Below are 26,719 nucleotides of genomic sequence, written 5' to 3' on the forward strand. Positions count from 1 at the left end.
AAAACAAATAAAAAGGGCAAAAATCAGACGCTGAACGCCGTTTTCCATAACTCATCATCATAGCTCCAACCTAGAGTGAATTCAAGATAGGATGGAACTCAAGAAACGCCAAGATCAATGCAATGCAACGTGTAAAGCCTCAGTCTCAGCAGTCTGGGCAACTAAGACGATTCAATCTTATCGTCCGAAGCAGCTGCCTCACAGGCAACAGCCGTCTTGGTATCGGTCTCGGTCTCCTTGTTTTCAAACTTCGGCGGGAGAGCAGTCTCCAGCAAGGAAGCAATAGAGGTATTAATCTCCGGCGAGACGAAATTAGACGGCGGCGGCATGACAGGAGTCATCTTAGACTGAGGACCGTTATCATCGTCATAGACAACAGCATAAGAGAAAGCATTACAATCTTCGGGATAATAATCCGAAGCAGTAAGTTCCCCAAGCGGCGAGCGGTCCTCCTCCATCTTCTCCGCCTTACGAGCCTCCGCAGCAGCAGCCAGGGCAACAGCCTGGTTGCTACGGGGCAACTCAATACCAAGCTCAGATGGTGGAACATTCTCCTTGCCGCGATCATCAACAGCGGCCTTCCCCTCGTCATCACTGATATCGAGCACCCCAGTCGAGTGCTGCATGAGATTAGTCATCTCCTCCTGCTCAGAGTCAACATGGATCTCAAAGAACCAGCCCGTCGGCGCCTTGGGCGTGGACTTTGGTGCAGGCGTAGCCTGGAGCGCAGTAGCAAGGGAGAAAGGACGGGCAACGGCCCGCTTTCCGGAATCGGGTCTGGATTTGGCAATGGCCGACCGGCGACCGAGTACCTTGCATGACTTTGTTGGGGTCCGGCCAGCGGGTTTGAGAATTGGGGCAGATTTTGGTGTGGATGGGATTGTTTTCAAGGGGGTGGAGAAGTGAGATGAGACATTGCTGGTGGCGCGGGTGGAGAGGGCGATGCGTGATGTCTTGGGTTTGGGAGAACCCTTGGAGATTTCGTCATCATCTAGGGTACGCTTGCGTTTGGCTGAGAGACTGCGAGTGTAGGGGTCGATGTTCTCAGTGTCTTCGATGAAGATGGAGCTTTTCTTGGATAGGGATATGCCTGGAGGGGTTAGTTTTGAGGTTCGGATATCAATATTATAACACGGGAGTGAAGGCTCACTGTTTTGGATGTTTTGGCGGTTCAGCTTGGTCCGCATGACTGACCGCATTCGCGGTGTGTCCAGGTTAGCGAAAGGCTGGCGGGTGGGAGGAGTCATGGTTAGAGTCGCCATGATGAAGGAAGAAGGCGCGTTGGTGTTGGATTTGTTTTGGCGTTGGCGGCGCTAAGTGGGGAGAGATTGGCGGTCTACGCTCAGACACCGATCGAAGATTTTCAAGTAGAAATCAAGTCTCTTTTTTTTTTTTTTTCTCTTTGTTGAACTGGAGACGATTTGGAAAGCAAATGTCGAGATCAGAATTGAACCAAGGTATAAGATCGGATATGGCAATGGAAAGGGATGAGGGTGGATATAGTGGATAAAAGTTGATCACTACTTAAACACCTCAAGATGGAAATGGTTGTGGAAAGTCTCTCCAGGGAAGGGGAGAAGATAGTTATAATTAAACTCTTTCTATCTAGAGTTTGGAAATGAAAACGAGCAAGGAGGTTCCACTGGGAAGGGGAAGTATTTCAAGTCAAAGTGGAGAGCGCGCGTCTTGTCGCGTTCCCATGCAAGGCGCCCTTGACCAAGTTAATTGGATACCATTTTGGACGTGGCGCTCATGCAAGTATTGGCACAATCCAATTATACCGGATCATTCTTAATGTTTCCCATGGCAGAACAATGTAAAGTTGGAATGCACCTACTCCGCTGTACATACTTTTGACCCCCTATGAGCCTTTATAGCCAAACTGATACTTATGATATTCTGACAGACTTCTTTCTTGAACTTCCTTCTAGTAATTTCTTTTAGTATGGAAAATATGCATATTTTCATATCAGGGGGAACCTTGATGCTGATGCTGACGGGTATCTAGACGCGTCGAGACTCGAAGTAGCGGGTACAACTTCAATCCCGTTAAACTCTGTTGATCTCGCGTATAAATCAAGTACCCAGTACGTCTACACGCGACACGCTTCGCGTGTAATTTCCCCTCCCTTACAGTCCTTTCACGGAAGTATAAGCCCCTCACGACCTTCTGCCAACGCATAATTCATCATTGGCCCCGAGCCCATTCGGCTAATTCGGGATTCACCTTGAAACCATGGGTTGCAGATTGGTGCACACCGTGTTTGAGTGGTGCATAGAGAGTCTTCCATCCAGTGATACAAGGAAAATTAAGTAGGTAATGGAGCCATGGTTATTTAGGCTGTACCACATTTTACCTTTCACCAGGGTATGGACCTGTCAGAGGAGAATACCGAACCCTGGAGAACACGTTCTCTGATTGAGGAATTGAGGGATCAACTGCACCCCGTCATTGCACATGCTGCTGCATGCATTCCTCAGGCAACGCCACTCCGAATCACAGATTTACCACAAGGGGTAGTCTCCAGGGCTGATCGTTAGACAATGCGTCAAGTTCCACCTCAATCGTGCTTGTTCCTCGTTCACCTATGATCTAATGACTAAAATTTACATGGTGAATGCCGAATTTAAATATCGCCATGCTTAAATTTCATCCTCGAACGGAATGCTGTCCATTGCACCAAGCCGTTCCACGGCCCGAGCGGACGCACGCGCAGCCAGCTGCATAGCCTCATCCATGACGGTCTTGTAACGATGCGGCTTCTCGTCATCAGTAATATCCTTGCCAGACTTGCCCTCGGCGCGGCGTTTTTCGCGCCACCGCGCAACCTTGACAGCATACGCCCCCACAAAGGTGTCTCCCGCAGCGGTGGTATCCAACACCTGAGACACAGGGGCTGCGGGGAGCTCATTCGTGAAGCGCCGAACCCCGTCGCTGGGGCCAGATGTTCCACCATCTGTAGCACTGTACCAAACGCCTTTGGCCCCCAATGTAATCAGAACGTAGGTGATGCCTAGTTTGTGGAAGTATCTTGCCACCTTCTCCTTACTGTCTAGCGAGTCGGCGTCTGGAACAGTGCGGAGCAATTGCTCAGTCGACGGGGTCATCAGCTCCGCCTCCGTCTCGTTCAAGATTAAATGGTCAACAGCATAATAGACATCCTCCGGGAGCCCACCAGGTGGAGCAGGGGCCGGGTTCAGCATAACGTCGGGGCCACGCTCAATGCCGCGCTTGCCAGCAGTACGGTTCTTCGTCTTGAATGTCGCAATTTCCCTCAGGAACCAAATCACTGTCTCAACAGGGATCTCACCCTGCATCACGATCACATCAGGCACGGGAGCCGCAAGAGCCATACCCAGCACGTCGGGCGTCGGCTGCATACCCTGGTAGTTGGCACCGGGGGAAAACACAATACGATTCTCGCCTCCGGCGGACGAGTCGACGATAATCACTGCTACGCCGGTATATGCGTCCTCGACGACTCGGACCCGCGATGGGTCTACGCCGGATTTCTCCAGAGTCGGCTTTAGTAGTGCGGAGAAATGACCGTCGCGTGCACCTACCGCGCCTACCATCTCGACCTGGACGTCACTCTGGGTGTTGAGGCCTGCTGAGTCGGCTTGGGGCCTTGGTCGTGACATGCGTCCGCAAGCGACGGCTTGGTTGGCACCCTTTCCGCCTGCGCTTTGGAAATAGGATGAGGCGGTGATTGTCTCGCCGGGGTACGGGAATCGTGGTGTGACCGACACCATGTCGGCATTGAGGGAGCCAATGACTCGGATGAGAGGCGCCATTTTGAATTGGGCCTCGCTGGGGTTCAGTTAGAATGTGGAAGTTATGTTGGAGTTGGAGTCGGTGAGCTGGGAGGCGGGGTTTTAGGTGTGGGGTTATGAACACAATTGGCGGAAGGAGCTCGGCTTGAACGAAAAAAAGAAACCCTTGGTTACAAAAGATGACAATTGCTGTTGTTTCCTGGTTATATTCATCAAAATCTGTATTGCAGGTACGTTGGAGGAAACATTGAAAGGACATGAGGTTGCCGGCGCGCATAATACATTCGTCCGGTGGAGCAAACGACGACAACAACCAAAACAATGCCCAAATCAAGAGACGGTCCATATAAGACTCACAATGAATGATTCTGTTTTAAGTCGATTGCAATCCTAAAGGATCACCGTACGAAAGAGTGTAGATCCCACCTTTCGATTGGAGCCAGCCATATGATGAGGTCGCTATGATTTAGGAAAGCTCTGAAGCGAACACTAGCAGACCCATGACGATAAAGAAAATCAGCATCCCGGAAAAAAGAGAAGACACGATATTGAGAAATTGTTTGATACGCTTAGCCGCCGAAACCGTACAGTGTACCTGGAGACATTATAGAGACGCTTTGCAGAAGAAAGACGCGGGGCAAGACTTATGGCCCTGACATTGGAGAGCGTAGGCAATGTCGAGGGTTGTGACAGTCTTGCGCTTGGTGTGTACAGGGTCGGTGGCGATATCATACTTAAACATTATAGTTTTGACCCCGGACTAGGCCAGCGCTAGCCTGAGTCAGGGGTTTGTAGGTGTGGGGCTAGTACGGTGGACTGTATAGTAGGGCTAATGTTGACAACCAAGATGACATGATTTTTATTCACCGCCCTCTCTAGCTCTGTCTGTATTGTATGTGATTTTTCTTGGGTTGTCTACATTAGTCCTATAGTTCATCGTACCCGAAAATCTCCTGTGCATTCAGGTAGTTTCGTCGACTTTATTCTGCTGATTTGACTCTCTTAGGTGTATATCAGGTTTACACTCGGGTCTTGACTCGTAGAGCTTTTTGGTTACTCGATCATTATGCTTTTTTTGGAAGGGAACCATTTAAAAATTAGAGTATTTTAAATGATACTAGGTTATGGTCGCTGATTCTTGGGGAATACAAAGCAATCTCAAGTCAAGTAGTACGCTCCTAGAAGTGATTTCCATCATCTTCCTTATCATCATCATCTTCTTCTTCTTCTTCTCCTTCTTCTTCTTCTTCTTCTTCTTCTTCTTCTCCTTCTTCTTCTTCTTCTTCTTCTTCTTCTTCTTCGGCAGCCTGCCTGGCCGCCAGTGCTGCCGCAACCTGCTCTTCCTGTATCTCGACCCTCTCCATCTCCTCTTCTTCTCCCTCACTCTCTCCTTCTTCCATCCCCCCCTCGTAGTCTTCCATCTCCACCTCTCTTTGCTGCGACTTGGCCGCACTTTGTTTGCCCTTTCCTTTCCTGTCATTTCCGTCCTTATCCTTCGCATTCGTCCGCTTCCATTGTGGAGCACTCTTGATAGCAGCCCGAATCTCAGTTGCTAGAGAAATTTCCTTCGGGGTCGACGTACGCGCATCGACCTGGAAGTAGGTACTTAAATCCCCCTCATCGTTCGCAAAATTAGGAAACGCGGCAGCCTTCACATAATCCGCATCGTCGGGCTCGCAGCCCTCCAGCAGCGTTGCGATCTTGGAACGCATGATGATCTTCACTTTGGCTAGAGTTCCGTTACCAAACCAGCCATCCGAGAGAATTTCACACGTCTCTCGCAGAAAAGGTTCAGATTGGCTTTCTTCGGGTGGGTAGAGAATATTTTTCAAAATGGGATCTGTAATGTCACAGACCATCCAGATTCGTCCATCTTGATGCAGGGGCAAGCGTCCCGTGAATAAATAGCTGTCTCTGGACTCGGGGATCTCAATTCGAGTTTCTGGATCCAGACGGGCATACCTATCCCGACGGCTACCGCCATCTCGACCTAAATCGGATTCGCCGGGCATCAGTCGAAACATGAAGGTCTGGTAATGCCGATACTCAGGTGAAGAACGCGGGTCGACACCGAGCTTGATGATTGCATCGCGCCATGGTCCTGCGCGAAAGATGTAACCCACGTAGGGGACTGCAAGACGAAGTAGATAACGTTGTTCGTCTGAGTGGAGAAAGTTTCGGATAGCACGACGTGTCCAGATAGGACGCTTCTCGAAGAGCTCACTAATGAAGTCGATAACTCTGCGCAGACTGGGGTCGAGAGTCTCTTTTGGTTGAAGACTTTCCTGGGGCTTGCTCGGGACTTCATCGATGTCGTGCGGCAAGAGGTATGTACGAATTTTAGGGACTTGTTGGATGTTCTGTGTTATTATTTGGCCGTATTCATCCAGTGTTTGTTTGACACCCGGGTTTTGACGGTACCTTGAAATCAAAATTGGTCAGTTTCTCAAAGTCCTCCTTATATCTGAGGTTTTATTGAAACATACATGTAGAGGAACGGAACTTGTTCGTTACTCAGGGAGGGTGGTGGGATGATATCGGCGTCTTTCAGGGCACCCTTTGTCAAGTCGATATCAAATTTCTTTAATTTCTCCACTGTATGATCTTAGCATTGCTCGCATAATGATTGCATCCGGAATTTACTCACAATTATATGGGACAATGTAATCCCGGAACTTTTGAGCGAACACACTGCTGGTAGTCGAGTAGACAAAATCCGGCATTCCTATCAAGGATTAGTTTGATATGGTCCGACGGCAAGAGACTAAGTTCGGAACAAACCTCGAAATACATGAGTACGCTCAATCTTTCCGACTGGTTGGATGTTGTATTGGGAAGGGTTATCACGAAGACAGCGCATCAACTCTTTTGATGTACGCCGCTGGGAGTCTGGTGCATCTTCCGGCGCACCGGTGAACGGCTCGTCAGATCCTCTCTTACGCTTTCGACCAGTTCGCTTAGGAACAGTCACTTGGAGTAAGATGTTATTGGTTTGGTTGACTGTGGATACCAGAGGTCGTGCCATGGCATCTTCCGGTCGCAGGGTTAGACGTGCAGGAGCATCAGGTCTAACCGGATTCATAAACTATGCCTAGTCAGTATAATTTTGATTTTGAATCGTGGTTGGAAAAATCCTCTCACTCTATTTATTCCTGTATTGCCCTGCAGTGTTTCTATGGCTTTATCAATGTTGCGAATAACTGCAGGGTGCTCCACGCTAACCAGCCGTCGAGACGGGATATTGTAAGATGAGGCGGTTCTAGCCTCTCGGGATGTGTCCATTTCCATCTGGTGATGGGTGATGGGGAGTATCAAGAGGCAGAATAATTTGTGTACTGGTCACCGGGATCGTGTTGAACAATGTTGTCACGGCGTTCTCTGTGACTCGCAGGGAGGGAAGAATGAATCTTTTGCAGCTCACTTGGGGACACAGCCTGGGTCTCTGTGCTCTACTAAGACTGCCCCGGTTCTTTGATAGCCACTTGATGCTTTTTCTTTATCCTCGATGCCAACACTTTGTGCTATAGCGGCCAACCTTTGAGATATCTTCAATCTTGCGTTTGGGGAATCGGATATGCTGACTAATCAATGTCCGGACTGTTTGGACGTCCTCACAGTGACGCTGCGCCATCAGATAAGAAACATGGATTCTAGTAATTCACAAACATAATGTTTGGAATGGATTTCATAATATTGTACGAATACTCACCCAGTATAATATGAACATGTACATCAGTTGAGATATATCTCGTAAACTTGTTCAAAGTGTTTCAAACACATAGTGAACGTTCTTATTGGAATCTAGTTGGGCGGAACTATATATTGTGGTTGTGGCTAGTGCCTAGCGTCCACTTTCAAGATTGGAATTCGCCACCCAAGTAAGTCTGCTTTTTTTTTTTTTTTTAAAGATTTGCAAAATAAGCTATCAAGCTTTAGACTCCGGAAATTACATTATTGAATAGGTATGCAAAATTGTCTGTTAGATATTCACGTGGACTGATATTTGGTGGAAATTGCCTGTGCCCTCCACGTGACTACCAATGACATAAGCGTCAAGAAACGGGAAAACGCATACACAAGAGCCATGACGATTGAGAACTCTTGCAGAGGACTCGCTATAGCAAGATATTGAATAAAATCTATCAGTCGTAACAGCCTGGAGAACATAAGATTAGAAGAAATCTTTGTATCTGTAGATCAATCTACTCAGTGTAAAGGGATTGTACCTGGCTGCAGCCCCTCCCATCACCATCACGGCCAGGAGAACCCGCCTTTCCCTTCACCTACACCCGCTTCCTCTCCACCTTCTAACCCAACCACTTCTCTCCCTACTTGCGCTTCCGATTTTCCATTCAACTTTACTCGCTATTTCCCCCATTCAGATCAACTGACCCAGGCTTTGGTTGTTGGTTTGCAATCGGGTGACTCTGGTGCTTTCGAATCCCCCCCCGCTCCCAGCCTGCCACTAAGCGACACGGAGATCCTCTGAGCGGATCAAGCAACGTCCACCCCATATCGACCTCTCTGCTCGGCAAGCCCCCTTAATCCCCGACAAGTCAATTATTCCATCTCGAACCACAGAGGTATGTCTCGCCTGTACTTTGCTATTGTCTTTCCTTGGCGGTCTATTCCCCCAACATCCAAGCGTCTTGCCCCGTGCGCGTGCTGCGACATCGCCCATTCAGAACCGTCGAAGTTGGCCGCCATTGAGGCCATAATACCCTTCTTTGGAATTGCCTGATTTCAATAACGCAATTTCAATTCCCACTATCTACACTGATCTTCACATATCTGCCATGATCAAAAGCGCTCACACATTGCCCCTGCTAGGTCGATCGATACAAAACACTCCAACCCCTCTCGTGGCCGATCCGAGTCTGGCGAGAGTGCAGCGCCTGGCTGCACTAGCACTGAGACCCTTAGCGGAGTACATGTGGCATTCTTCATAACAGCGTCAAGATGAAGGGATTCAGACAGAGAGTGGTGAGTTCTCCTGTCCCGGTGGCACTCACCGCACGATCACCCCCTCCCCCACCATGCAGGTGGTGACCATTCACCCCCCTTGCTCGCATATAAGCTAACATCAATTTCTCTCATGCTAGCATGAGCAGTTGTCGCGGGCAAAGGATGCCAACAAGTCATCGAAGAAGAAGGACTCCAACTCCACATCTCAGGCGTCCCTCGGTATCCATCCTCCACAGCAGTCGGCATCACCGAACCAAGGGACACCAACATCGTCCACAACATCTCTGAACGATGCACGTGGAAAATCACCAGATGATGCCTCTCCGGCGGTAACACCCTCAGGGGGTGCCGGCGCACCGGCTCAGCACTATATACCACAAGGGGCTGGGATGGCCGGCCAGCCGACAAATGGCCCAGGCACCCCGACGAGACAGGGCCAGTCAGTAGCACCAAGTGTGATCATCAGCCCTAGTGCTCCGGTATGGCTATGTCCCCTTTGTTAAGTGCTTGACATATACTAAATTAGTCGGTTTCTACAGCACGCCCCTCCCCCAGGTGCCGCCGAGACCATGCCCGGAGATCTAGCGCCCCCGCGGAAATCCCATGTCTTCGACCGCCTACAAACTACCCCCAAGGATATGTCGGAGGGCATCCGGACCCCTAAACGGCAACATTCATCGCGGTTTGACATCTCTGATCAGCGCCAGAGAGAGCTAGAGAAACTGCCGGGCTTCCACGAAGTCGCCCCGAACCGGCGTCAGGATCTGTTCATGCAGAAGATTGACCAGTGTAACATTATCTTCGATTTCAATGACCCTACTGCGGACATGAAGTCCAAGGAGATCAAGAGGCTGGCTCTCCATGAACTCCTGGATTACGTTGCCAACAACCGCTCTGTGATCACAGAGCCCATGTACCCCCGTGTTGTGGAGATGTTCGCCAAGAACCTGTTTCGCCCGATTCCCCCTCCGATCTGCCCCCAGGGGGAGGCGTTTGATCCCGAGGAGGACGAGCCTGTCTTGGAAGTGGCTTGGCCACACATCCAAGTTGTCTACGAGTTCTTCTTGCGGTTTATCGAGAGCCAGGATTTCAACACCAACATTGCGAAGGCATATATCGACCATCAATTTGTTCTCCAGGTATCTATTGTGTCCCAGTTTCATCTCTCGTCATAAATCCATATGACTAACATCTGACTCCTATAGCTGCTGGATTTGTTTGATTCGGAAGACCCTCGGGAGCGTGACTTCTTGAAGACAACCTTGCATCGTATCTATGGCAAATTCTTGAACCTGCGGTCATATATTCGTCGATCTATCAACAACGTTTTCTTCCAGTTCATGTACGAAACAGAGCGACACAACGGTATTGCCGAATTGTTGGAGATTCTGGGTTCCATCATCAATGGCTTCGCGCTTCCACTGAAGGAAGAACACAAGCTCTTTTTGACTAGAGTTCTTCTTCCTATGCACAAGGTTAAGAGCCTGAGCATGTACCACCCACAACTGGCCTACTGTATTGTCCAGTTCTTGGAGAAGGACTCTACGCTCACAGAAGATGTAAGCAACCCAAAATCTTATTGTATCCTACATATATATGCTAACCAATGTGAAGGTTGTTCTTGGATTATTGCGCTATTGGCCTAAGACGAACAGCACCAAAGAGGTTATGTACCTCAACGAGGTAGAGGACATTTTTGAAGTCATGGATCCCGCTGAATTCGCCAAGGTGCAAGAGCCACTTTTCCACCAGCTAGCGAAGTCAGTTGCCAGTCCGCATTTCCAGGTCGCCGAACGTGCTCTTTACTTCTGGAATAACGAGTATTTCTGCAACCTTGTCAGTGATAATGTGGAAACCATTCTGCCGATCATGTTTGCTCCGCTCTATGAGAACTCCAAGGGCCACTGGAATCGGTATGTTGGTTTCATGAGGGAAATGGGTGTCATAGCTGATTTACTTTCTGCCACTAGGACCATTCATAGCATGGTGTACAACGCCATGAAAATGTTCATGGAGATTAACCCTCAGCTCTTCGATGAGTGCTCTCACGAGTACACCGAGCACCAGAATAGTGCAGACCAACGCGAAAGGACTCGACAGGACCGCTGGGACTTGATCGAATTGCAAGCCAAGCGGCAAAATGGTGCCCCAGCCCTGCCGCCTGCTCCCAATCTCAGTGTGCCTGAGCCGATCGACGAGGTGGAGGCCATGACAACCGACAGTCAAAAGCGGCTGAATAACTTGAAGCTGGAAGAATCCGACGCCCCCAAGGAGCGACCTTCTCGGGAGGGAACCCCAACATCGGTAAGTCCCGTGCATTTTTGATCTTGCATCGACGCTTTCCAGATCTACGCACCCCCATCCGATTCGGGTCTCCGTTCTTCTGCCTTGCCGTTTGCCTCTATTACCCTTGATATTTGTCGTTTGCTAAGAGGCCAATCCCCATGCACAGCCAGCGTGATTCTAACGTGGAAACGTCCGTTTTGCTCCAGACACGACGCCGTGGCTCAATTCGCGGTTCTCGGAGACGACGGAGTGGTAGCGGCAGCGAGATACGTCCGCGACGACGTTCGGTCGGCAGTGGTACCAGTGCAACCAATGTACAGATCCTGCATCGAAGCAACTCCACCAAATGATGTCGGGGTTATCGGGGGGCTGGTAATGGACATGTGACTTTTGTTGATTTTCAGCAACCAAATGGCATAGCGAGCACGGGCTGCAATGTTTCTGTGATTTTCGAATTCGCCCGGATTAATGCCCACTGTGCTTGCTCTTTTCTTTATTGTTTCTTGTTCTTTGTTTCTTTCCTATTTGTGTACATGGATTTCTCTGATATTTCCCCTTCTGTGATCGACTCCTTACAGGCGTAGGTGTGATCACAGAGCGGACCTCTGAGTTGGACCCCGTCTTAGAACCGTGTTCGGGTATGGAAAATGGGTGTGAATGGCGTTTCCATCCGTCAATCTTCTAGGATTGACGGCTTTTCTATGTTTTGTCAGTTCTTGTTCTAGACCAATGCCGGAGATATGATATCGCCTGGGCCACTTTCCAAGCTTCTGACCATCTGTAGTTCTCGGGGTCTTCATTGACTGCTTGGTAAATGTTTCAACATTCAAATGTTAATTGGAAACAGGAGAATGGAACTATTTCAGAAACTTTACACAACATTTGAACCTTGAGACATTTTGAACATTCATTGAACTGCTACACAAGCTGAAGTGAGTGCATCCTTGGCAGAACCTACCAATGTATCAATGACTCTCACCCTCTTCAAGGCTCTCCCGAATATGGACTTTCTAGGGGTCAACTTAAGCCTTGATGCTCAATGCCATAGCACCATAACTTCATGAATCGACCTTCTCTCGTGTGTTATTATGTGACCACATATGTGTCCTGAGCTCTATAAATAACATGCATACTATGTACACCTGCTTTTGATATATACAGCATGTATATTGTTACCTACCACCTGAACATGGTGAAATATAAATATGTAGCAATCACCGCCTCCATATACAGGAGTATTTATGTTACTCATGCATTAATTGATAGGATTAAGATTGGGGATAGTCTAAAAGTGCTTAATACTCTAAAGATTATACAGCCAATTCTGTAGCCAACTATAGTGGTGTGTTACCGAGTCTGCGTCCACATATCATACCTCTATACCGCCCATTTTTTACCGCCTCCCATAGTTACCTAGCTCACCGTCTTGGACTATCTTATGGATTGTCGAATTCTTGTTATTACTTTAGCTTTCTATGCCTAGAACTTCCTTGGGTGGAATGAAGTTTGTCAATTAGACTATTTGATACGAATGGAAGTTTTATGACGGCAGAAGACGGGCAGAAAGCTCTGTAATCGAAGGGGAAGAGAGAGACTCTAGACTCACATAGTCGCTTACTTAATGCGAGGGTGACGGAGCGGAACAACCAAGGCCGAATTACCTAAAGCGGACTAGTGTTTCGTTCGGGGTCCCTGCGATAGCCCGCGTCTTTGCTCTCTGGGCCCGACCTGAGGTCTTGCGCGCTCTACTGTCTCCAATCCTCAAACCACCCCCCCATTCGCGTCCTTCCTTCTACCCCGCGGGACTCGTCGTTGCCTCCATTTTCCTGAAAATCCATTCACTCCTTTAAATGGACTAGGAATTATCTCTCGTGCAATTAAATGACTTGACGATTTTGCTCATTTCACTTCCCGTCTTTAATCAATCTTTTCGGGGAATCGCATAAGTCCGCACAGCTTCCTCCGCACTCCGACCTCGCACATGACACCTCGATCCTGACCTAAGAACTTTGCGCGGGCTGTCATCATACCAGCCGGCCACCGGGCCTGGCCGTGAACACAGTTCTATTCCCTTGGCTGGCCCTCCCGAGGGGGCTTGATCGCAGTCGTTATGGAGAGGAACATCGATATTTATGCCACCAAGTTGGGTGATGAGCGATTGGGTACGTTCACTTTGGAGAAGAATAATGTGCACTATATAGTTCATGTGCAAGTTTATTGACCATTTCGTTCAATGTCGCAGATGTGAAAGTGCGAGCGAATGTCGCAACTGAGTTACGAGATAGCATTGAACCACTATGTTCCGGTGCGAACTATCCTATCTTCCTTGCCAAGCTATGGCCTATCTTCAAAATAATTTTGGCTGGAGAACCTGTGTTCTTCAGCATGTCTTATGACCAGGTGAGATTCATGGAATGGACTATTGAGGGCGCACACGACCTGCATGGACTCGTTCCTCCAATAATGAAATCCAAGCTCTAATAAAAATCTTAGAAACTCCGTAATTGCATCCTTGAAACTTTACATCGGTTACCAACAGCATCTCCCGACGTTGAACCATATGCTGCCGACATGGTCGACCTGCTCATGGACCTTGCACGAATTGAGAATGAAGACAATGCGGTATTGTGTATGAAGACAATCATGGATTTGGAACGCAACCAAGCAAAGGCCACCGCGGCACGAGTGCAGCCTTTCTTGGAGCTTATCCAAGAGATGTTCCAGACAATGGAGCAGGTAGTTCGGGATACATTTGATACTCCTAACCAAGCGACTCCATCTGGCATGCCCTCCACACCGAACGCAACCGCCCAGAATTTTCAATCTCCTCGCCCAAGTTCCCCTGCTACATCCGTTTCAGATTTGGGCCCCGAGCAGCAGTCAAGTAATGTCATTCTTAAAGGCATGCAGTCGTTTAAGGTTCTCGCTGAATGTCCGATCATTGTCGTCTCGATCTTCCAGACACATCGCGCTTCGGTTGCAGCCAACGTCAAGCTTTTCGTTCCATTGATCAAAACGATTCTGTTATTGCAAGCAAAACCTCAAGAAAAAGCGCACAGCGACGCTGCTGCGCAAGGCACGATATTTACCGGGGTTTGCAAAGAGATCAAGAATCGCGCTGCTTTTGGAGAGTTCATTACTGCCCAGGTGAAGACCATGAGCTTTTTGGCCTACTTGCTCCGCCTTTATGCTCACCAACTCCAAGACTTCCTTCCGACACTGCCATCCGTCGTTGTGCGCTTACTTCAGGATTGCCCACGAGAGAAGTCTGGGGCTCGAAAGGAGCTTCTGGTCGCCATCCGACATATCATCAACTTCAACTACCGTAAGATATTCCTCGAAAAGATCGATGAGCTTCTGGACGAGAGAACTCTTATCGGTGATGGTCTTACCGTTTATGAGACTATGAGACCATTGGCGTACAGTATGCTCGCTGATTTAATTCACCACGTACGCGACCATCTCAGCCGTGATCAGATCCGTCGAACCGTCGAAGTGTACACCAAGAATCTCCATGATGACTTCCCAGGTACCAGCTTCCAGACAATGAGCGCCAAGCTGCTGCTCAACATGGCAGAGAAGATTTCCAAGCTCGAAGACAAGCGAGAGGCCCGTTACTTCCTCATAATGATTCTAGATGCCATTGGTGACAAGTTTGCCTCGATGAATCACCAGTTCAACAATTCTGTCAAGGTCTCTAAGGCCTATAAGGAATCTCGGAAGGATGATGACTCAAGCCCTGAGAATTATCTTGCTGAGAAGGATCAACCGCCAGACTGGGATGACATTGACATATTCTCTGCCTCTCCAATCAAGACTTCCAGCCCCCGCGATCGTGGTGGAGACCCTGTCTCAGATAATATCTTTCTCTTCAGAAACCTTATCAATGGCTTGAAGAATATCTTCCACCAGTTGAAGAACTGCAACCCAGATGATGTTCAGATTGACCCCAACAGTGTTCCCATCAACTGGTCTGAGGTTTCGTATGGGTACAACGCTGAGGAGGTTGGTGTCATCAAAAAGCTCTTCCATGAGGGCGCTAGAGTCTTCCGCTACTATGGCGTAGACCAGCCCCCCCCGGACATGAATTACTCCTCTCCCTTCGACTTCCTTGCCAGTCAATACACAGCACCCATGTCTCGCGAAGAGAAAGAGCTCCTGGAGAGCTTTGGCACTGTCTTTCACTGCATTGACACGGCAACCTTCCATGAAGTCTTCCATTCGGAGATCCCATACCTCCATGAGCTTATGTTTGAGCATGGCGCTCTACTACATCTTCCGCAATTTTTCTTGGCCAGTGAAGCAACATCGCCTGCATTTTCTGGCATGGTACTGCAGTATCTGATGGAACGTATTGAGGAGGTTGGGACCTCGGATATGACAAGGGCTAAGATCCTACTGAGAATGTTCAAGCTGTCCTTCATGGCAGTAACGCTGTTTTCCGTTCAGAATGAACAAGTTCTTCATCCCCATGTGACAAAGATTGTCACAAAATGCATCGAGTTATCGGTCACAGCCGAGGAGCCGATGAATTACTTCCTGCTACTGCGTTCTCTCTTCAGGAGCATTGGTGGTGGTCGTTTCGAGCTTCTGTACAAGGAGATTCTCCCTCTGCTGGAGATGCTTCTCGAGACATTCAACAATTTGCTCATGGCCGCTCGAAAGCCCCAGGAGCGGGATCTCTATGTGGAGCTCACTCTTACCGTTCCTGCAAGACTTAGCCATCTCCTTCCTCATTTGAGCTATTTGATGCGCCCAATCGTTGTGGCACTGCGTGCGGACTCGGACCTTGTTGGGCAAGGGTTGCGTACATTGGAACTTTGCGTCGATAACCTGACAGCGGACTATCTTGATCCCATAATGGCTCCCATTATGGATGAGTTAATGACAGCTCTTTGGGATCATTTGCGGCCCCACCCATACAACCACTTTCACGCCCATACCACAATGAGAATTCTTGGAAAGCTGGGGGGACGCAACCGCAAGTTTCTCAACCATCCGCCAGAACTGTCTTTCCAGCAGTACTCTGACGACAACCCAAGCTTTGATATTCGGCTCATCGGCCCGGGCGAGAAGCGACCTTTCCCTGTCGACACCGGTATTGACTTGGCCATCGGCAAGCTTATGGAGGCTCCTAAGACGGATGCTGGCAAGGCATCTGATCTCTACTACAAGCAACAGGCTTTCCGCATGCTCAGCTCGCACCTGAAGCTGCAGATTGGATTTGAGAACCTTCCCGATGACCTCGCTTCTCTGATCCGACTCCATGCGAATGACCTCTTCGAGAGCAAAGCCGGTGCCATGGTTGACATTCTCGAGAAATCCGAGAGATCGGCGTCTATCCCAAAGAAGGTGGGGCAAGAAGCCACTGTTAAGAAGCTTCTCAAGGCTTGCATTTTCGCCACAACCATTCCTGATCTTGAGCCTGCTGCAACTGCCTTTGTAGCTGATGTTTGTAAGCACTTTGCCGTTGTCGAGGTTGGCCGAGCTCTTTCTCAGGCCCGCCATGGCCGTAAGCCTTTCGATGTGTCAAATGGGGAAGGCCCTGTGCACCTGGATTCGCGAATCCTTGCTGATGCCATAATCGAGACACTCTCTTCCGACAACGTTCACGTCCGGGAAGCTGCTGAGCAGGCCATGCAAGTTGTGAAGGAAGCGGCCGGCGTCATTTTCGGTGCTCCCGAGAAGGCATCGAAACTTCCATTCTTCCAGCAACTTGGCCGTGTCTTCTGCCACAGTTGCTATAGTGAAGAATGGTTCACAAAGGCCGGTGGCAGCTTGGGTATCCAGCTTCTTGCTACCAAGCTGGACCTTGGAGAGGCTTGGCTTTATGAGCGCCATGTTGATTTCTCGCGGGCTCTGATGTACGTCATCAAAGACACGCCTTCAGATCTTCCTGCGGCTACCCGTGTCCAGTCCCAGGAGACAATGACTTTGATCCTTCAACGGTGTGGAAAAACCATTCCTAAGGATGATCTAAAGAACGAGAAGAGTCGTCTTTTTGCTCTTTGTGGTTTCTTTGTCAATGAGCTTGGCCACATGAACAAGCATGTCCGAGAGACGTCTCGCCGCTGCTTCGCCACACTAGCAGAAGAACTTGGATGTGAAGTACACGAGCTCATCTCTCCAGTGAAGGATCGTCTTCTGCAGCCCATTTTCAACAAGCCACTCCGTGCACTGCCATTTGGGACGCAGATTGGATTCATTGATGCCATCACTTACTGCTTGGGTCTGCACAACGAAATTGTCACCTTCAATGACCCCTTGAATCGCTTGATGTTGGAGTCTCTTGCCCTCGCTGATGCGGATGATGACTCGCTCGCTTCCAAACCAAATGAATTTAGGAATGCGGATATGATTGTAAATCTGCGTGTGGCTTGTCTGCGGCTTCTGTCAATGGCGATGAACTTCCAGGAGTTTGCCAACGCTCCAGGGAACACTAGTCGGGCACGTATCATTTCAGTGTTCTTCAAATCTCTGTACTCTCGCTCTCCCGAAGTGATCGAGGCTGCCAATGCTGGTCTCAGGGACGTTCTTACGCAGACCAACAAACTGCCAAAGGATTTGCTGCAGAATGGATTGCGTCCAATTTTGATGAATCTGCAGGACCCCAAGCGTTTAAGCGTCGCTGGTCTCGATGGCTTGGCTCGCCTCTTGACCCTTCTCACCAATTATTTCAAGGTCGAGATTGGTGCTCGTCTTCTGGACCATATGAAGGTTATTGCGGATGACGCTATGCTGCAAAAGGTATCCTTTAGCCTTGTTGAGCAGAATCCTGCTATGAAAATCGTGGCTGCTATTTTTAACATCTTCCATCTCCTGCCCCCTGCTGCCACCTCGTTCATGGAACATCTTGTCAATAAGGTCCTGGATCTTGAGAAGAAGCTGAGAAGGACCTCTCACAGCCCTTTCCGCAAGCCTTTGGTGAAGTATCTCAATCGCTACCCAAAGGAAAGCTTGACGTTCTTCTTTGCACGATTCAAGGACGAGCGGTTTGGCCGCTTTTTCGGGCAGATTCTGGCTGACCCTGAAAGTGAAGCTCTTCGCAATGCCGTGGTCGCTGACAGCGAGAACTTCCTGTCAACTGCATTCGCGCAGGATGCAACGGATGGCAAGAACACAGCTGCTATCAATGGAATTTACGTTGCGCATGCCCTTTGCTCTTACGCTTCAACCAAGAAATGGTTGGTTTCGCACCCGGACTCGAGAATGAAACTTTTGACTTCTGGACGAGAGTTGGAGCGAAAGCTGCGCGGTGACAGCCTCCCTCCTGATGAGCGTCTCAGGGTGGAACAGGCCGAGGACCAGTTGATGGACATTTTCACCACCTATCTAGCAGAGGCCGCGCATGACCTGGACTTCCTGTTCGAAGTCATTGATGGATTGTCTGCAGACGAGCTAAAGCGCACACTGGCTCTACCCAAATTTATCTACCGTCACATAATCACCAACGAGTCTATTGATTACCGACGGTCTGTCATCATGCGTTGTCTCGACCTCTACGGCCAGCGGGCTTGCTCGCAGAAGACTAAGACTTATGCATTCCGCAATTTGGTCAATCCAATCCTTGCAATGGATGTTCAGCTTACTTGGGGCAGCTCGCCAAACACTCCTAAACTGATGGATAAGAGTATGACCGAATCCATTCAGAGCCGCGTGTGGAAGCCTCAATTGGCGGATCTTAGCGAGGAGTCCAATCAGGCTGGAGTTGATCACTCTCGCATGGAGCTGCTGCAGCTGTCTGCTTTGTTGATCAAGTATCATCACCCGACCGTGCAAGATTCTCGCAAGGACATCATCAAGTTTGCTTGGAACTACATTCGTCTTGAGGATATCATCAACAAGTACGGTGCCTACGTTCTAATCAGTTATTTCATCGCGCACTATGAGACGCCTTTCAAGATTGTGATCCAGGTCTATGTTGCCTTGCTGAGAGCCCACCAAAACGAAGGTCGGGCGCTTGTCACTCAGGCACTAGATGTTTTGGCTCCTGTGCTTCCCACCCGAACTGCTGGCAATCAAGGAGCCGAAGCACGGTATCCACTTTGGGCCAAATGGCCCCGTCGCATCTTGGCTGAGGAAACCGCCAACTTGCAGCAGGTCATGAGTATCTTCCAGTTTCTCGTGCGGCAGCCCAACCTTTTCTATGATTCACGCGAGCATTTTGTCCCTCTCATTGTTCCCTCCCTTGTGAAGATTGCCGGTCCGCCAAACACATCCAATGACAGCAAGAAGCTGGCTCTCAAACTTATCAATCTGGTTTGGCACTGGGAGGAAAGGCGAGCACAGGCGGCAGATGCAAACATCATTGGGCCCAATGGAATGCTCGACTCTCCAAACACGAGGAAGCGTAAGCTGGAAGAAGCGCAAGAAACATCATCCCCTGCGCTGGGGCCCCCACCCAGCCGAGGTGGATCTGATTACACCGTGCCTGCTGAACTCCGAGCTGCTCTCATCAAGTATCTCATTTCATTTATCACCACCATCCCCGAACGTTTCTTGGTTCCAGCTGCCCAGATTCGTCAGCTGCCATCTTCCAAGCAGACGCCAGTAGTGCCCACTGGCGAGATGGTGAATAAGGCAGTGAATCTTCTCAGAAATCTTCTTTCATCGGAATACTGGGGAGAAATTGACATCGATCTCTACCAGAAAGTCACAGAACCAATCCTGGCAGGCGAGAAGGCGGATAAACCAGATGAGAAGCATATAACAGCGATGGTAAACACGCTCCAAGTTCTGCGTGTTCTGATCGCAGCCAAGTCCAATGAGTGGATTGCAGCTCGCCTCCCAGCCATTCAGAAGCTTCTCGAGAAGCCATTGAAATCTGACAATCCGGAGATCCAGGATTGCCTTCATGGCCTGGAAGATGAGATGGACATCTCTCCAAAACTGCCACCTCCGGTTCGACGTGTGCTTGAAGCTATACCTGATGATGCGCCAGACGACGAGGATGCAATGGATACTGAGAGTACCGCGTCCGAGTTTGCTACGTACCTGTCTGCCATTGCAACTGAAACACTCTCCGCAAGCAATTACGTGTCAAGTCTGAACACGCTCTGGACCCTTTCAAAGCATAAGCCTGCTGAGATCGACAGCCACATTCCTGCTGTCATGAAAGCATTTTCGCAAAAGCTTGCCAAGGAGCATGTCGCGGCCTCTTCCCAGCAAAACGGTGCACCGCTTTCGAACGGTGCCCCAAAGCCTGCTGAAGGGGTTCCAGACCAGCAAGAATCCGAGATCGGGGTTGACCTTATCTTCAAAACAATTGAATTGATCTCCGTCCGGATGTCTCACCTTGGTGACCAGCGACGCCCATTCCTGAGCGTGTTGGCATCCATCGTGGAACGATCGCAAAACATCAAGCTGTGCAGCAAGGTCTTGGGCATGGCAGAGGAATGGATCTTCCATTCGACTGAGTCATGGCCGACCCTGAAGGAGAAAACAGCAGTTTTGCATAAGATGCTGCTGTTCGAATCACGACCAGACCAGACGATGCTGAAGAAATTCCTTGACCTTGTCATCCGGATATATGAAGACTCCAAGATTACTCGCACGGAGCTAACTGTCCGGCTGGAACATGCTTTCTTGATCGGAACGAGAGCGCAAGATGTCGAAATGCGTAATCGGTTCATGAGCATTTTCGACCGCAGTTTGACTCGCTTGGCATCCTCACGGTTGAGCTACGTGCTCACCTGTCAAAACTGGGATACCCTCGCAGATTCGTTCTGGCTGGCCCAAGCCTCGCATCTCATTCTTGGATGTGTGGATATGAATGCTACTGCCCGCTTGCATCCTGATGACTTCAAGCTCTACCCCTTGTCGTTCCTTCTCGCTGGGGGTGAAAAGGACCCAAGGAAGGCCGATATCATGGTTGACAGCCAGTTAGAAACCTTCGTTGCTGAGCGCAAGCGTTTCATGTCCGAAGTTGGCGATGTAAAGGTTCGTGATTTGATCGAACCTCTGTGTCAGCTTCAGCACACCGATCCGAACGTCTCTTACAAGCTTTGGACCACGCTCTTCCCCATCTACTGGTCAACATTGTCTAAGGACGACCGCATTGATCTGGAGAAGGGAATGGTCACATTGCTTACTCGGGAGTACCACCAAAGACAGTTGGACAAGCGCCCCAACGTCGTGCAAGCTCTTCTCGAAGGCGTTGTACGCGCTCGTCCTCGGTTCAAGGTCCCTCCCCACGTCATGAAATATCTTAGCCGTACCTATGATGCCTGGTACACTGCCGCTACCTACCTGGAGGAGAGTGCCATCAACCCAATCATCGACACACCGACTGTTCGCGAGAGCAACCTCGACGCCCTGGTCGAGGTTTATGCCGGCCTACAAGAAGATGATTTCTTCTATGGTACATGGCGACGCCGCTGCAAGTTTGTTGAAACTAATGCAGCACTGTCCTATGAGCAACAGGGCATGTGGGATAAGTCTCAGCAGCTTTATGAGAATGCGCAAATCAAAGCCCGCTCTGGAGCTATGCCGTTCTCTCAAGGTGAATACTTCGTATGGGAAGATCACTGGTTGATCTGCGCGCAGAAACTTCAGCAATGGGAGGTCCTAAGCGATTTTGCCAAACACGAGAACTTGAACGACCTGTTGCTTGAGGCCGCATGGAGAAATATTGAGAACTGGCAGAGCGAGGGCAACCGCGAACAGCTAGAATCTCTGATTAAATCTGTTTCTGATGCTCCTACTCCGCGACGCACTTTCTTCCAGGCTTTCATGGCTCTGCTTCAATTCCACACGAAAAAAGAGAACATCCAAGACTTCAACAGTGTCTGCGACGAATCTATTCAGCTGTCTATCCGCAAGTGGCTGCAATTACCCAAGCGCATCACCAATGCGCACATTCCCATCTTGCAACACTTCCAGTTACTCGTTGAGCTCCACGATGCTAGTCACATATGTGGTAGCCTAGCCCAGACTAATGAGCGCAACCTGGATACTAAATCTGCTGAGCTGAAGCTTCTTCTGGGAACCTGGCGGGACCGGTTGCCCAATCTGTGGGACGACATCAATACTTGGCAGGACCTTGTGACCTGGCGACAACACATTTTCCAACTCATCAACGGCACCTACCTCAGTCTTCTTCCACCCCAGACAAACAATGTCGCCAGCAACTCCTATGCCTATCGTGGATACCATGAGACCGCTTGGATCATCAACCGCTTCGCCCACGTCGCCCGCAAGCATCAAATGCCGGAAGTCTGCATTAACCAGCTGAGCCGGATTTACACTCTGCCGAACATTGAAATCCAAGAGGCTTTCCTCAAGTTGCGTGAACAAGCTAAGTGTCATTATCAGAACCCGAAGGAACTCAACACTGGATTGGATGTTATCAATAACACCAATCTCAACTACTTCGGTCCTCAGCAGAAGGCTGAGTTCTATACTCTGAAGGGCATGTTCCTCGCGAAACTTGATCATGTAGCCGAGGCCAACGAGGCATTCGGTGTTGCTCTCTACTACGATCTTCGTCTTGCAAAGGCCTGGTCTGAGTGGGGACAGTACAGTGATCAGCGTTTCAAGGCAGACCCAACAGACTACGAGCTCGCTAGCAATGCGGTTAGCTGTTATCTGGAGGCGGCTGGTCTCTACAAGAGTGCGAAATCGCGAAAGCTGCTTAGCCGTATTTTGTGGCTCCTAAGCTTGGACAATGACGAAGGCCAGATCGCAAGTGCCTTTGAGACCTTCAAGGGAGAGACGCCAGTCTGGTACTGGATCACCTTTATTCCTCAACTGCTTACAAGCTTGTCTCATCGCGAAGCCCGCCTGTGCAAGGCTGTCCTCGTGAAGATCGCCAAGCTGTACCCGCAAGCGCTTTTCTTCTTGCTTCGCGTTAACAGAGAGGACATGTTGAGCATTAAGAAACAGCATGACCAGAAACAGGAGAAGCTGAATCGTGTCAAACAAGCACAGCAGTCATCCTCCCCGAGCCAGAAGCCAAATGGTGGAGCATCACCCGCACAGAAACCCCCAACCAGCGTTTCTGCCCCCAGTGCTTCTCCAGCCAACCAGGCCGCGAACCTCGCAACAGCCCAGTCACCAGCTCAAAACCAGTCTGCCCAGCAGTCACCAGCCCAACCTCCAAGCCAGTTGCAGGCGTCTCCTCTTCAAAATTCCACCCCAGGTCAACCTCAAGCTCTTCAACAGCCCCAGGGTGCCCAAGGTCACTTACAAGTTCCAGGCCAGAATGCAGGCCAGCAGCTGCAAGGATCTTCTACGACCGAGCCCGAAAAAGAGCCTCTCAAGAAGCCCTGGGAGTACTCGGACGAGATCATGTCCGGCCTCAAGACAGCCTTCCCGTTGCTTGCTCTGTCCATGGAGACGATGGTGGATCAGATCCAGAAGTACTTCAAATGTCCTCCGGATGAGGATGCTTATCGACTTATTGTTGCTCTCCTCAACGACGGACTGGCCTATGTTGGACGCATGCCTGTGTCGTATGCGCAGGACTTCAAGCTGCCTTCTGCTACAGAAGCCAACATCACCCGATTTGCAGAGACCATTCTTCCAGCGCATATCCGCAAGTCCTTTGAAGCAGACTTCGTCATCAAGAAGCCCACCATGCACGAGTACATCCACAAGCTGCGTCGCTGGCGTGACAAGTTCGAGGAGAAGCTCGACCGTCGACCTCAGTCCTCAAATCTTGAGAGTTACTCCCCACACCTTAGCGAGTTCCGCTTTCTCAAGTTTGACGAGGTCGAAGTTCCTGGGCAGTACCTCCTGCATAAAGATAAGAACCAGGACTTTGTCCGCATTGACCGATTCCTGCCTGATGTGGACCTGGTACGGGGTATTGGTGTTTGCCACCGCCGTCTCAAGATTCGTGGTCATGATGGTAGTATCCATGCATTTGCTGTTCAGCACCCTGCAGCTCGCCACTGCCGTCGTGAAGAGCGCATCCTTCAGCTGTTCCGGATCTTCAATGGTTTGTTGGCCAAGCGCAAGGAAAGCCGTCGCCGTAACCTCTACTTCCACCTTCCTCTCATGGTGCCACTAGCGCCGCATATCCGCCTGGTTCGCGACGATTCTTCGTACATCTCTATGCAGGGCATCTATGAGGATTACTGCAGACGTGTTGGCATTAACAAGGATGAGCCTGTTCTTTTCACTATGGATCGCATGCGGTCTGTGCAAGAGGCGAAGCAGAATGTAGGTATCCCAACCAAAGTATCCTCGTTGAATCAAGCTAATTCCTGCCAGCGCACTCCCGACCAAATCCAGGTCATTCGGACCGAAATCTTGACAGCTATTCAAGAAAAATGGGTCCCTAGCACCGTGGTCTTGGAGTACTTCCAGCAGACCTACCCCAACTTCGCCGACTTCTGGCTGTTCCGACGTCAATTCGCCTACCAGTACGCAGCGGTCGCTTTCATGACTTATGTGATGCACATCGGCAACCGGTACCCCAACAAGATCTTGGTCTCCCGCTCGACAGGCGACATCTGGGGTGCGGAATTGATTCCCAGCGTTAACCCTGCCAAGGCAATCTTCTACAACCCAGAGCAGGTGCCATTCCGCTTCACGCCCAACATCCAGACTTTGTTGGGTCCCATTGCCACCGAAGGTGTGTTTGCCTGTGCTATGATGGCGATTTCACGCTGTTTGACGGAGCCGCGCCACGAGTTGGAGCAGCAGCTCAGCATCTTTGTGCGCGACGAGATGATGTTCTGGGCCACTGCTCAGCACCGCGGCAGTCTTCCTGTCCCACAGCTTCGCGATTTGGTCAACAACAACAGCGAGATTATTGTCAACCGTGCTGTCAGCCTCGCCAGCCCGCCTGAGGGTAACCTGCCTGCGAACCAAACCACGATCGATTTGATCTCCAAGGCAGTCAACCCCCAGCACCTGGCATCGTGCGATGCGTTGTGGATGCCATACCTTTAAATGGCGGGTTTCTTCGTTTCTGTCTTCGTCCTTTGACTGTTTGCTTGAGTGATGGAGGTGGTCTATTGATTTACATGGAAGCATGGTTATGCGTGGTTTGGTTCTGCTTTTGAGCGTGGCGCTTTGGCAAGGAGATTCAAAGATGAACTCTTCAGCCTGGATTTGATTCTTCTGATACCGAATTTCTTCTTCAATTGTATCTTTAAATTTCTCATGATCGCAAGTTCAAGTTGTGAGCATTATATCTTAATGAATGATTCACCACAATTCTCTCGAACGCAGTCTTTTTCTTGCAGACTGAAGACTTCTACAGGTACCATAATCTTAATTCACAAATTGTCTTTCCATATAAATCTGTTGTAAACATGCTTAAATTGATCAGGGTATTTGGTTGTGTTTGATCATAAAATCAATTGAGACGCCAGCGCCAGTGATATCAAACAGAGAGTCATTAAACCAAAGACGGCTTCTTCTTAATCCCCAATTTGTTGACACCCTTTTTAGCTTTCTTCACGCGAGCAAAGGATGTTGATGACGGGGGTGGCATTAGAATCGATGCAGAATTCGACGACTCAGGTTGCGCAGCTGTGATAATCGGCTCCTCGTCCTCAACAATCCGTTTGATCCTCTCCCCTTCCGCTGTCATGAACGCCCTTCGCGCCGCCTCTTCATCCTCCTTCTCCTGCTGCAACCTTACTTGATCCTGGTCCTCCCGCGCCAATTCTAGTGCTACTTCTTCACCTTTTGCCTCGCTACGCTGGATGCGCGCATTCCGGGTCCGGATCTCGTCGAGAGCATCCGCGATCTGCATCTCCCGCTTGGAATTCAGCATCTTATCTTCCAGCTCGGCCATCTTGTCGCGTTCTAGCTGTTCCTGCTCTGCATTTTCCTCGCGTTCGAGTCGGTCGAGGGTTTCCTCTTGCGTTTCATTGTATTTCTCGTCCTTGTTGTCTCGCCATACTTCGAAGTTTCGCTTTGCGCCCTTTTCACACTCATAGTCCATGTCTGTTTAATAATTCGTTAGTAGCTGGTCATCGTGCGCAGTGAAACAAAAGAAGAATAGGAGGCATACTTTTGGGGTCTGTTCGGAATGTAATTTCTCCACTGCATCTTGTGCACCGGATGTAGAAGCGATAAATTGGAATAGTCAGGTACTTCTCCTCGAGCGTCTCTTTCCGAGCGTTGAACTTGCGGCCACGGTAGATATATTCACCACAGTTCGTGCATTTCATAGGAAACGGGGCCATCAATCGGACCGTAATGACCTTCGGGCCCTTCTGACGAAGGTGCTTGGGCGTACGCCCGATCGCCGACGGATCAAAATCCGGGGGGTAGTACTTGGTCAGAACCTTTCGCTCAGACATTGTGACGACGGCTTGAGAGTTGAGAGGTGAGTGACGAGGAAGAAGTGGCGCGAAATGGATAGTCCGATCCCAAGGCACATATCAGCACGTGACAGATTTGCTTTCTCTACAGTCACATGATATAGTATGTAGATCCCTTTCTGATATAACTGTATCCAGACAATGCAATACCAACTTGAATATTCTCCATCTTCCCGTTTTCTTACCTATTATAATCTGCCTCACAACGAGCTGCATCTACAGCACGCCTTAGCATGAGCTCATGACCACTAACATTTCGAGCGAGATTGAACATTGTTCGCCCCGCCTAATTGGGTACAGTGCACGGGCCATTGTTTGTCCACAACCCGCGACCCGCCCATGCGACCAGGTTGGATCCTTCGCGGTGCTGGAACAAATTCCTTTTGGATCGTGAGTTACATGGTAGCTTG

General features: G+C 49.7%; 6 protein-coding genes across 6 annotated transcripts; 2 read left to right on the forward strand and 4 right to left on the reverse strand.

Moving 5' to 3' along the window:
* Positions 1-161: 161 nt before the first annotated feature.
* Positions 162-1,262, reverse strand: N7520_004717 (uncharacterized protein; the record flags this gene model as incomplete). The annotated part of the gene is made up of 1 exon (XM_057138651.1): positions 162-1,262. The coding sequence occupies one exon, from the start codon at positions 1,260-1,262 to the stop codon at positions 162-164; it is 1,101 nt and encodes a 366-aa protein (XP_056996858.1).
* Positions 1,263-2,643: 1,381 nt separating this feature from the next.
* Positions 2,644-3,795, reverse strand: N7520_004718 (ribokinase; the record flags this gene model as incomplete). The annotated part of the gene is made up of 1 exon (XM_057138652.1): positions 2,644-3,795. One exon carries the CDS (start codon positions 3,793-3,795, stop codon positions 2,644-2,646), a length of 1,152 nt encoding a protein of 383 aa, XP_056996859.1.
* A 1,157-nt stretch (positions 3,796-4,952) lies between these two features.
* Positions 4,953-7,062, reverse strand: N7520_004719 (transcription factor TFIIIC subunit TFC1; the record flags this gene model as incomplete). Its single annotated transcript, XM_057138653.1, has 5 exons — positions 4,953-6,195; positions 6,261-6,369; positions 6,422-6,499; positions 6,556-6,859; positions 6,916-7,062. The coding sequence occupies 5 exons, from the start codon at positions 7,060-7,062 to the stop codon at positions 4,953-4,955; spliced, it is 1,881 nt and encodes a 626-aa protein (XP_056996860.1).
* A 1,671-nt stretch (positions 7,063-8,733) lies between these two features.
* On the forward strand, positions 8,734-11,412 carry N7520_004720 (protein phosphatase 2A regulatory subunit RTS1; the record flags this gene model as incomplete). Its single annotated transcript, XM_057138654.1, has 7 exons — positions 8,734-8,757; positions 8,877-9,218; positions 9,279-9,878; positions 9,945-10,298; positions 10,354-10,652; positions 10,710-11,043; positions 11,086-11,412. The coding sequence occupies 7 exons, from the start codon at positions 8,734-8,736 to the stop codon at positions 11,410-11,412; spliced, it is 2,280 nt and encodes a 759-aa protein (XP_056996861.1).
* Positions 11,413-13,135: 1,723 nt separating this feature from the next.
* N7520_004721 (histone acetyltransferase TRA1) lies at positions 13,136-24,924 on the forward strand (the record flags this gene model as incomplete). Its single annotated transcript, XM_057138655.1, has 4 exons — positions 13,136-13,187; positions 13,268-13,425; positions 13,519-24,189; positions 24,241-24,924. 4 exons carry the CDS (start codon positions 13,136-13,138, stop codon positions 24,922-24,924), a joined length of 11,565 nt encoding a protein of 3,854 aa, XP_056996862.1.
* Positions 24,925-25,375: 451 nt separating this feature from the next.
* N7520_004722 (Saf4/Yju2 family protein) lies at positions 25,376-26,288 on the reverse strand (the record flags this gene model as incomplete). Its single annotated transcript, XM_057138656.1, has 2 exons — positions 25,376-25,929; positions 25,997-26,288. 2 exons carry the CDS (start codon positions 26,286-26,288, stop codon positions 25,376-25,378), a joined length of 846 nt encoding a protein of 281 aa, XP_056996863.1.
* Positions 26,289-26,719: the final 431 nt, after the last annotated feature.

The sequence above is a fragment of the Penicillium odoratum genome (assembly GCF_028828045.1).
Source record: "Penicillium odoratum strain IBT 22623 chromosome Unknown utg000004l_segment0_segment0, whole genome shotgun sequence".
Classification (NCBI taxonomy): Eukaryota; Fungi; Ascomycota; class Eurotiomycetes; order Eurotiales; family Aspergillaceae; genus Penicillium; species Penicillium odoratum.